The following is a 12440-nucleotide window of genomic DNA, read 5'->3' as shown; positions in this document are numbered from 1 at the left end:
TCAGAAATTCCAAAGATTAACAATAAAATTTCAGGACTAGACAATAGAAAGTCTGAGGAGCAGAACTGAGGAAATGGAAGGCAGAATTAGTGAGACTGAAGATAAAGCACTTGGTACTAACATATATGAGGAAAAATCAGGTAAAAGAATTTTAAAAAATGAAAAAAACTTAAGAACTATGTGGAACTCTATCAAGACAAATGACCTACGAGTGATTGGAGTACCAGAATGGAGGAAGGGAGGGATAACAGGAAATACAGAGAGAATTATTCAAGATTTGTTGACAAAACCTTCCCTGATATGTTGAAAGACAAGAAGATATCTATCCAGGATGTTCATCCAACCCCACACAAGGTAGATACCAAAAGAAAGTCACCAAGATATATTATAATCAACTTGCCAAAACCAAAGTTAAAGAGAGAATTTTAAGAGTGGGTAGGGATAAACAAAAAGTCACCTACAAAAGAGACTCAATAAGAATAAGCTTGGACTACTCAGCAGAAACCAGGCCATCAAGGAGGCAATGGAATGACATACATAAAGCACTGAAGGGAAAATTGCCAGCCTAGAATCATATATTTAGCAAAACTGTCTCTCAAATATTAAGGTGAAATTATAATAGAAGCTTAGGGAATTTGCAAAAGCCAAACCAAAACTACAGGAAACAATAAAAGGAATCCTCTGCTTAGAAAATCAATCACATCAGCCAGCAACCTAAGAAGGGAACACAGGACAGAGAAAACAGATACCAACCCAGGTGGGGAAATCACAAGAATAAACCAAAATTAAAAAAAAAAAAAATGCTCAAAACAGGGAAACAGAGACATAATTATGCAAAAAGTACAACATTAAATCTATGACTAAAAAATGTAGTCATAGATCTTTCACATGGAGAGGAAGTCAAGGTGATAGAGACAAAAGATTGGTGTAAACTTAGAAAAATAGGGGTAAATAATAAGGTAACTACAAAGAAGATTAACAATCCTACACATCAAAATAAAGTACAAGAAAAACAAAGACTGAGGAAAAACAACAATGAAACAGGAAAAGACACTTTATAAAGAAAAACTACTCAACACAAAAAGTTAAATGGAAAAAGAAACTGTCAAGAATACAAAAAAAAAGGCATCAAAATGGCAGCACTAAACTCATCCCTGTCAATAATTACGCTGAATGTAAATGGACTAAATGCACCAATAAAGAGACAGAGACTTGCAGAATGGTTAAAAAAAAAAAAAAAAAAAAAAATCCATCTATATGCTGCTTACAAGAGACACATCTTAGACTTAAAGATGAAAACAAACTAAAACTCAAAGGATGGAAAAAATATATGAAGCAAACAACAATTAAAAAAGAGCAAGAGTGGCAATACTAATTTCTGACAAAATAGACTTTAAAGTTAAAGCCACCACAAAGGATAAGGAAGGACACCGTATAATGATTAAAGAGACAATTTACCAGGAGGATATAACCATATTAAATATTTACCCACCCAATGACAGGGCTTCAAGATACATAAAAACAAACTCTAACAACATTGAAAATTGAGACAGACAGCTCAAAAATAATAGTAGGAGACTTCAACACACCCCTTTCTGTGAAGGATAGGACATCCAGAAAGAAGCTCAATAAAAACGTGGAAGATCTACATGCAAAATCAACCAATTTGACCTCATACACATATACAGAACATTCCACCAAAGTGCAGACAAGTGTGCTTTCATTTCCAAAGCACATGGAACATTCTCTAGAATAGGCCACATATTAGGTCATAAAGCAAACCTTAATAGAATCTAAAACATCAAAATATTACAGAGCATCTTCTCTGATCATAAAGCCAAAAAACTAGAAATCAATAACAGATAAAGCAGGGAAAAGAAATCAAACACATGGAAACCGGAAGACATCTGCTCAAAAAACACTAGCTTATAGAAGAAATTATGGACACAATAAAGAAATTCGTAAAATCCAATGAGAATAAAAGCACTTCCTCTCAGAATTTTGGGGCTCAGCTAAAGCAGTCCAGGCAGGTCAAATTGTAGCACTCAGTGCATACATCCAAAAGGAAAAAAAAGGGCCAATGTCAAAGAATTATAACTACAACCTGAACAAATAGAAAGAGAGCAACAAAAGAAATGCTCAGGCACCAGAAGAAAGCAAACAATAAAAGTTTAGAACAGAATTAAATGAAATAGAGAACAGAAAAACAATTGAGTTTACAAGACCAAAAGCTGGTTCTTTGAAAAGATTAACAAAATCGATAAACCATTGGCCAGACAGACAAATGAAAAACCAGAGGGGACACAAATAACCTGAAAGAGAAATGAGATGGACGATATCACAACCGACCCAAGTGATATAAAAGAATCACGTCAGATTACTATGAAAAAATGTGTTCTGAAAAATTTGAAAACCTAGAAGAAATGGACAAATTTCTAGAAAAATACTACCTACAGAAACTAACATAAACAGATTTAGAATTACTAAATAAACCTATAGCAAAAGAAAAGATGGAAAAGGTAATTAAAAAACTCCCCAACAACAACAACAAAAGCCCTGGTCCCAATGGCTTCCCTGGAGAATTCTACCGAACTTTCAGGGAGAGTTAGCACCACTACTAATAAGGTATTTCAGAGTATAGAAAAGGATGGAATACTCCCAAACTCATTCTATGAAACCAGCATTTCCCTGATACCAAAACCAAGTAAAGACACCACAAAAAAAGAAAACTACAGACCTATATCCCTCATGAACTTAGATGCAAAAATCCTCAACAAAATTCTGGCCAATAGAATTCAACAATGTATCAAAAAAATAATTCACCATGACCAAGTGAGATTCATACCAGGTATGCAGGGGTGTTTCAACATTAGAAAAATAATCAATGTAATATACCATATAAATAAAATAGAAGACAAGAACCACATAATCTTATCAACTGATGCAGAAAAGGCATCAAAGTCCAACATTCATTTGTGATAAAAGCTCTCAGCAAAATAGGAATAGAAGGAAAATTCCTCAACATAACAAAGGACATTTATACAAAGCAACACCCAAAATCATCTTAAATAGGGAGAGGCTGAAAGCATTCCCGTTGAGAACGGGAACCAGACAAGGATGCCCTTTATCACCACTCTTATTCAACATTGTGCTGGAGGTCTTAGCCAGAGCAATTAGGCTAGATAAAGAAATAAAGGACATCCAAATTGGCAAAGAAGTAAAAGTATCTCTTTGCAGATGACATGATCTTATACATAGAAAACTCTAAAGAATCCTCAAGAAAACTACTGAAACTAATAGAAGAGGTCAGCAGAGTATCAGGGTACAAGATAAATATACTAAAATCAGTTGGATTCCTCTACACTTACAAAGAGGACATAGAAAAGGAGATCACCAAATCAATACCATTTACAATAGCCCCCATGAAGATAAAATACTTCGGAATAAATCTAACCAGAGATGTAAAAGACCTATACAAAAACTACAAGACGCTACTGCAAGAAACCAAAAGAGACCTACATAAGTGGAAAAACATACCTTGCTCGTGGATAGGAAGACTTAACATAGTAAAAATGGCTATTCTACCAAAGTAATTTGTAGATACAAAACAATTCCAATCCAAATACTAATGACATTTTTTAATGAGATGGAGAAACAAATCACCAACTCCACATGGAGGGGAAAGAGGCCCTGGATAAGCAAAGCATTACTGAAAATGAAGAACAAAGTGGGAGGCCTCACACTACCTGATTTCAGAACCTATTGTGCTGCCACAGTAGTGAAAACAGCCTGGAACTGATACAACAACAGATACATAGATCAATGTAATGAAATTGAGAGTCCACCTATGAGCAACTGATACTTGACAAAGGCCCAAAGTCCATTAAATGGGGAAAAGACAGTCTGTTTAAAAAATGGTGCTGGCATAACTGGATATCCATCTACAAAAAAAAAGAAAAAGAAACAAGACCCATTCCTCACACCATGGACAAAAACTAACTCAAAATGATCAAAGGCCTAAATATAAAATCTAAAACAATAAAGATTATAGAAGAAAAAACAAGGACAACCTAGGAGCCCTAATACATGCAATAAACAGTATACAAAAAATTACTAATAATGCACAAGCACCAGAAGAGAAACTAGGTAATGGGAGCTCCTAAAAATCAAACACCTGTGCTCATCCAAAGACTTCACCAAAAGAGTAAAAGGATTACCTACAGGCTGGGAAAAAAAAATTGGCTACAAGAATTTTGATCAGCATCTGATCTCTAAAATCTACATGACACCGCCAAAACTCAACAACAAAAAACAAATAGCCCAATTACAAAAATTGGCAAAAGATATGAACAGGCAGTTCACCAAAGAAAACATTCAGGTGGCTAACAGATACATGAGGAAATGATCATGATCATTAGCCATTAGAGAAATACAAATCAAAACTACAATGAGATACCATCTCACCCCAACGACACTGGCATTAATCCAAAAAAAAACACAAAAAAATAAATGTTGGAGAGGTTGTGGAGAGACTGGAACAATTATACACTGCTAGTAGGAATGTAAAATGGTACAACCACTTCAGAAATCGATTTGATGCTTCCGTAAAAAGCTAGAAATAGAACTATCATAAAAAAAAAACAAAAACAAAAACAGAAATTCCACTTATTGAAATATATCCTAGAGAAATAAGAGCCTTCAAAGGAACAGATATATGCACATCCATGTTCATTGCAGCACTATTTACAATAGCAAAAAGATGGAAGCAACCAAGGTTCCCTTCAAAGGATGAATGGATAAACAAATTACGGTGTAATCACACAATGGGATACTCCTGAACTATTAAGGACAAGATGAATCCCTGGAACTTCTCATACCATGGAGGAATCTGGAACACATCATGCTGAGTGAAATTAGTTAGTTGCAAGAGGGCAAATATTGTATGAGAACACTAATATAAGAACTAAAGAAAAAGTTTAAACACAGAGGAAAATATTCTCTGATGGTTACAAGGATGTGGAGGGAGGGAGAGGGGTATCCACTAATTAGATAGACAAAACCTATTTTAGTTGAAGGGAATGACAGCACACACCACAGGAGAGGTCAGTTCAACTGGACTAAATCAAAAGTAAAGAAGTTTCCTGAATACAACCGAATGCTTCAAAGAGCAGATTAACAGGGACGTGGGCTTGGGGACCATGATTTCAGGGGACATCTAGGTCCATTGACATAACAAATGTATTAAGAAAACATTCTGCATCCCACCTTGGTGAGTGGGCTCTGGGGTCTTAAAAGGTAGCAAGTGGCCATCTAAGATGCATCATTGTTCTCAACCCACCTGGAGCAAAGGAGAATGAAAAACATCAAAGACGTAAGTGAAAGATGACCCCAAGAGACGGAAGAGGCCACATAAACCAGAGACTGCATCAGCCTGAGACCAGAATAACTAGATGGTGCCTAGCTACCACCGATGACTTCCCTGACAGGGAACACAACAGAGAATTCCTGATGGAGGAGAACAGTGAGATGCAGATCTAGGAAAAAAGCTAGACTTAAAATGGTCTCACTGAGACTAGAGGGACCCCGGAGGTTCTGGGTCTGAGACCTTTTGTTAGCCCAAGACTGGAAACATCCCCAAAGCCAACTCTTCATACAGGAATTGGACTGGAGTATAACACAGAAAATGATACTGGTAAGCAGTGAGATTCTTGGCTCAAGTAGACACATGAGACTATGTTGGCAGCGCCTGTCTGAAAGTGAGATGAGAAGGCAGAGGGGGACAAGAGTTGTCTGAATGGACACAGGAAATACAGGGTGGAGAGGAGCAGTGTGCTACCTCACTACAGGGAAGGCAACTGGTACATAACAAGGTGTGTATAACTTTTTGTATGAGACGCTGACTTGATTTGTAAACTTTCACTTAAACACAATACATTTTTAAAAAAGCAATAAAATGAGCAGAAAGAAGAAATGTTTTCAAGGTAAAATTTACATGAATTGATGACTGAAAATTATGGGGGAAAAATCAACAGCATGGAAGTGATACAGCTTAGCAGGGTTTGCAGCTTTTATGAGCAGTTGATTCATAAACCACCACATCATTATTGGTATGAAGATAAAATAATCTTATTTGGTTGATTTTATACAAATAGTTGATATCGTGTATAATAATGAGGGTCTCCAAAATGGTCCATTTTGTTTTGATCAGCACAGACCTAAAGAATTTTTATTATTTCAAAAAAGGTGAAATTTTAATGCAGTATATTCAGAGGACAGCAGTACTGTCATATAGAGAGTTAGTGATTCTTGGTGTGTAGAGAATCCTTAGGGAGATCTAAGACCTCCTACAGTTACCTTGGTCTGAGTAGCGCTTTGAGTAAAATCGTGAAATTTGAAGTCAAACTTCCAAGGTTTGTTTCCAGGTTTAATTGCTAATTGTTTGAGGCTCAAGCCAGGTTGTCCAAACTCCCTAAGATTCAATTCTTTTTCTTTGAAAGGGAAATACTACTTGTATGTGTCCTGGGGGAATATTGTAAATATTAAATTAAATATTGCACTTATAGTGTTTGGTACAGCATTTGACATTTTGTGTTATCTCAATAATATATGTTACTCTCATCAACATCATTTTTTAACATATTATTATTAAAAAATGAAACAATAGTTTCTGTAATTCTAAACCCCCTTTGATTTTATTCTCTATATTTCTTTACAGTCTGTGTAATAAAAGCTTGAAGGAAGGTGTGGCCTGAAAAGGTATTTTGGACATGTATTATACAGGGGAAGAAGTGTCAACAAACCTACAATCTTAAAGAATTAACTGAACAAATTATATATATCAGCAAAGCAAATATCTGTTACTGATAGGACATCATGGCATTGATTCTATTCATGAGTATGCTTTACTTTCTAGAATTTTCTTGAGGGCAAATTTAACATCCTTATTCCTCAGGCTGTAGATCATGGGGTTCAGCATGGGCACAACAATAGTATAAAACACAGAAGACACTTTGCCTTGGTCCATGGAGCTGACATTTGATGGCTGCAAGTACATGAATGCTGCAGAAACATAGAATATTGTAACAACTGAGATATGGGAGCTGCAAGTACTAAAGGCTTTGGACCTGCCCTTAGTGGAGCGAATGTGGAGAATGCTGCTGCTGATGAAGATGTAGGAGGCAAGGATGGTTAAGGCAGGAGTCAATATGTTAAATGCACTCAGACTCAGAACCAATAATTCATTGATATATATGCTGGAGCACGATAGCTCCAGAAGTGGAAAGAGATCACAGAAATAATGATTAATCACATTGGTCTTGCAGAAAAAGAGTTTCAACATAAAGCCTGTATGAATTGTAGAGCCAATGATGCCCAAAATATACGCTCCAGCTATGAGCCAGAAGCAGATGTGATAAGACATAATAACATTATAAAGCAAGGGATTACAGATGGCAACATAGCGGTCATATGCCATTGCAGCCAGCATATGACTCTCTGCAATAGCAAAAACAATAAAGAAATACAGCTGAGTCATGCATTCAGGGTAGGAGATGAAATTCTTCTCTGTTACAAAGTTCACCAGCATTTTGGGGGTAATGACAGTGGACTGGCAGAGATCAATGAAGGACAAACTGCTGAGGAAATAGTACATGGAGGTTTGGAGGTGAGAACTAAGTCCAACCAGTGTGATCATGCCCAGGTTCCCCACCACTGTGACCACGTAGATTCCTAAGAATAAGAGGAAGAGGGGCAGCTGGAGTTCAGGATATTCTGTTAGCCCAGAGAGAATGAACTCAGTTACTGAAGAATGATTTCTATGGTCCATTTTCCTCTCAGTAGGCTCTGAAAAATAGAAATAATTTCACTGTGTGTGTGTGTAATTGTATACTTATGTGTATGTGTGTGTGTGGAGGGGAGGAAGTAATTCTGTGGAGATCTTTACTTTCACCCTCATTAGAAGACATTAATATTCCAGAGATCTTTTGAGTCTTCTCTGACTTTGGAGAATCCAATGATTATGGTTGACCACAGGAGGAATTACAGACTTTAAGGAACTTATAATTAAAAAGTTTATGAATTTTTAAGGGAAAATTTAAATTTGTAGATATTTTTGTCCATCAAAGTGAATGCTACTAGTGATTTTTTTCTCAAGACTTTTTCTTTTGCTCCTATATTCTATATGTATATATTAACATCATACATATTAAAAAGCAGAATTTTACATTTTCATTTGATTCTGAATAAGGAATGGTTACAAAAATAAACTAGTATTATGTTCATAAATTTGTGAAAACTACTAATACTAGTCTAAGTTATTTTTCTTACTAGAATCCTAACTCAATGAAAGGACTGGGCTGCTACCAAGATCTTTTCATCTTGAGACTTTGTGGCTATTTGTCCCTGCTTCCTTCTCACAGACTACAAGGCAGGGACATAACTGCCTGGCTGATCACACATTTATAACTCAAGAGCTTCACCAAGGGTGAGGAATTGTCTTCTAGTCTTTCTAATTGAACAATCCCTGTGAAGTAATATAACAACCTAAATTTAGGTCCTATATTCCATCCCTGTGTCCTGGGGAAAGTAGACATGATTGGTCCACTACTTTAACTTCACTTCATAGCTGAAGTGGTAGATGTTAGAAGATCATACATATTACTAAAACATATGAAGGATTTTGGTAAACAAATAAAACATGTCTCGATGCTGGTCAGTTTTTATAATCACATATTCTACATCTGTTTGCTACGGAAGTTCATGATTGTGAAAATGTTGATTAGTAGAGCACGTGAAATATAAAATTATGGAATTCAGTCTAAGTACAATACTAGTCAACAATTTGATGTAGATTTTTACAAAGACACAAATCCTTAGTCTACATTTACAAAGAAAACAAACATCCTACAAAACAAATTCATAGTCCTATTAAGACTCAAGTAAAAACTGTTTAGCTGGGATATGATATTTGGGATATAAAGAAACTGGGCAATTACAGGAAAAAGATTTAAAAACATTTCCTTTTGAGGAATAGATAAAAGAACGGAGGATATATAACTAACAAAAAAATGCTCGTAGCATTTGATAGCTATCTTCAAATGTTTAATATGTTGTTGTATTAAAGAGGTGTTGAACTTTTTTTAAAAGAGCCATGATTGCACAATGGTTAAGAGCTCGACTGCTAACCAAAAGGTTGGCAGTTTGAGTCCACCAGCTGCTCCTTTGAAACCCTGTGGGGCAGTTCTATTCTGTCCTATAGGGTTGCTATGATTAGGAATTGACCTGATGACAATTGGTATGGCTTTTTTTTTTTTTTTTTTGGTGATGCAGTGGTTAGGAGCTTGACTGCTAACCGAAAGCTTGGTGGTTTGAACCTACCAGCTACTCCACAGGAGAAAGATGTGGCCGTCTGCTCTGTACAGATTGTAGCCTAGGAAACCTATTTGGCAGTTCTACTCCGTTCTAGAGAGTCGCTAGGAGGTGGAATTGACTTAAAGGCAATGGGTGTTTTGGATTCTTCTTATATGTCTTCAAGAGACTGAAGTTAAAACAAACTGCTGGAAACCATGGAGAGATATATTTTGTTTTACAACAAATGAGAATATTCTAGCAGTCATACATATCCAGAAATGAAATCAATTGCTTTAGTGTGCAGCTACATACTCACAATTAGACCTGTTCAAGCATAGCCTGAATAACCACTAAGCGTATATATTGTTCAAGAACAAAAGCACTGGATGGAACATTGGATATATCATCTTTAATACCACTTTCAATTCCAGCATTTCATGATTTTAAAATTTTGATGAGCACTGATATTGTTAGATAATCCTGCGTTCAAATCTCAGGTCACTCACATACTTGCTGTGTGACCTTGAGAAAACTAGTTTCACTCTCCAAACCTCTGGGGGGGGGGGAAAACAGAGATATTAGAATCTACCTCTTGATGGTGTTGTGAAAACTAAATAAAACGACACCTGGAAGATACTTAGTACAGTTATTGGCTATTGACAAGAACTTAATAAATGTTTGTGTAGTTCCTTTAACAGCAATCTACTGAGTTTCTCTCTAAAATGTAAAATGTTTTTCATTTGCCCAGTATTTACATTCCCATAATGATGGCCATAATTTATATTCTTAGCATATCTTTCCTGTTGGTCCTTTATAATTTAATATATATAATAATACAGAGATTCACAATTATTTTACTGAATATTAAACTCTTAAAAGTCATCAGTATTCTCTATGGTCTATAAATAAAATTCAGACCAATTTTCATGTCATTCAAAGATTTGTATTACCTAACAACAAATTATTTTTATTATAATTTCTTCTTTTATTTCCCAACAAGTATTGCATACTTTCAAAGAGTTCAGGGCTGTACGTTGTTCTCTTCCATTGTTCTGGAGGGGAAAATGATTCTGATGATCCTAGTGAATAGTTCTGAATACTAACCTTGCAGTACTCTTTGATACAGGGTGAGGCATAACCTAAGTCTCCTTTTCTGTTTGTTTTGAGTCATTGATCTTGATCTCTTATGAGGCTGATGCCCAAGGCCATTGAACTCTTTGCATTGGTTGGTTGATATGACAGAAAGAATTTATACTCTGAGTATAGATGCTAAGGATCTGATTATTAACAAACAATTATGGTGACCTCCCACTAGATTTGTGTCTCTCAGGTATCAACTCTTGGGAAAAGAAATAGAGTTTCCCCTTTTCCTCATTGGCTCTCAAATATTTAATATTCTCACATAAGTGTAATTTATTGCTCTTGTCTCATTACAGGTTTCAAACAAAGATGTGACAGATGTTAGAGTTCTAATGTGCTTCATGCTAAGCTATTTAAGCTTTTTTAAAATTTTGAAACTTCAGAAAATATTGAAAACATAGAAAAAATATATTTTGTAAGTGATCTCCCACAGGAAAATATAGAAGATCATGAAAAACACCCTAACATTTAAGATTAAAAGCTTTTTTTCCATCAATGATCTCTACTAAGAGCTTTTGGATATCATGATGTACTCATAAAACAGTGATACTTGGATTTTTTAATTTGGAGGCTGAATGAAAGCATCTTGCAGATATTACAATGATTTACTAACAAACCTAAATGGACAGACAATGCCTTTTTTCTTCTAAAAGAAAAAGAGTATTGTTTAAAGAAACTGGAAATGTATGCTTTATAGGGCTTATTTTAATTTCCTGTAAAGGCTGAATTAAGTTCTTAGGTATAAATCTTGTATTTTAAAATTTTGATTTGAAATATTTATTAACTGTTATATCGTTTTCATATAATAATTACAATTAATAAATGCAATAATTTACTTTGTTGAATTCACATTATATGTTTTCATTACTGATAGATGTATGGCTTTAATCTGTTTAAAGTCATTTTTACAAATTGGAGTGAGAAGAGCAAAAATTTAGTAACAGAATAATCCATAAACCCTGTGGAAAATTTTGCTTATCAATAATTATATAAGGAGACTTGGTGGCACAATGGGTAAAGCACTAGGCTGCTAAGAAAAGGTCAACGGTTTGAACCCACCAACCACTCCACAGAAGAAAAGATCTGGCGATCCACTTCTGTAAAGATTACAGCCTAGGAAACCCTAGAAGGCAGTTCTATTCTCTCCTATAGGGTCACCATGAGTCAGAATAGACTACGGCCAACAATTATATAACTATAGACCAAGAAATATGATACAATGCAAAACACAATTTTCTGTTCCTAGGAATTTGACAATCTTGGAGGCAGGGCCAAGATGGAGGAATAGTCAGATGCTTCATGTCATCTCTCTTAAACGAAGAGCTGAGAAAACAAGTGAATAGAATATATATGACAGTCTAGGAACCCTAATCATCAAAGGCAAAGCTGAAGAATCAGACTGAGCAACAAATGGAAGGAGAGGCAATCTAAAAACAGTAAAAAAAAAAAAAAAAAAACAGTAGAAATATGGAATTACAGATTTTGAGATCATCAAAGTTCTGCTAGCACAAAGACTGAGGCAAGCAACAGCATCCCAAGCTGAAACCCACCCCTTCTGGTGAAGCCAAGCAACAGTGAATCTGCATGCACCTCCAGAATGAAACAGGAGTGATGACAGACCTGTGAAAGTTAAGTGCAAGCTCCCAAACCACTGTGTACCCTAACCACTCCCCCCACTAGAGCTCCATGTTCCAGAAGCACTCCCTTCTCCTCATCCATCCTCCTCCCTGCTTTGACACCAGTCGTGTGACATTGACATTCAACACTGTCATGCCCCCTATACGAGGAACTCACATCTGGGTCTGGAGGCACCCCGTTCTTCACCCAGTCACTGGCATACAGAGTCCACAAGCTTGCTGAACCCTTCACCACCATCTAGTACCCACCCCAGTGCCTCGCAGGGTAATCTGACATTGCATACCTTCATTAGGACAAAGAAGACATCCACTTGA

General features: G+C 35.9%; 1 protein-coding gene across 1 annotated transcript; it reads right to left on the bottom strand.

Moving 5' to 3' along the window:
* Positions 1-6889: 6889 nt before the first annotated feature.
* On the bottom strand, positions 6890-7834 carry LOC126061099 (putative olfactory receptor 8G3). The gene has a single exon (XM_049857447.1). It carries the CDS (start codon positions 7823-7825, stop codon positions 6890-6892), a length of 936 nt encoding a protein of 311 aa, XP_049713404.1. The 5' UTR covers positions 7826-7834.
* Between the last annotated feature and the right edge of the window lie 4606 nt (positions 7835-12440).

The sequence above is a fragment of the Elephas maximus genome, chromosome 17 (genome assembly GCF_024166365.1).
Source record: "Elephas maximus indicus isolate mEleMax1 chromosome 17, mEleMax1 primary haplotype, whole genome shotgun sequence".
NCBI lineage: Eukaryota > Metazoa > Chordata > Mammalia > Proboscidea > Elephantidae > Elephas > Elephas maximus.
This window is presented reverse-complemented; position numbering and strand designations above follow the sequence as displayed.

What these genes read in the sequence shown, in the direction of transcription:
- LOC126061099 (XM_049857447.1), bottom strand. Translation starts at nt 7,825, where the DNA reads ATGGACCATAGAAATCATTCTTCAGTAACTGAGTTCATTCTCTCTGGG.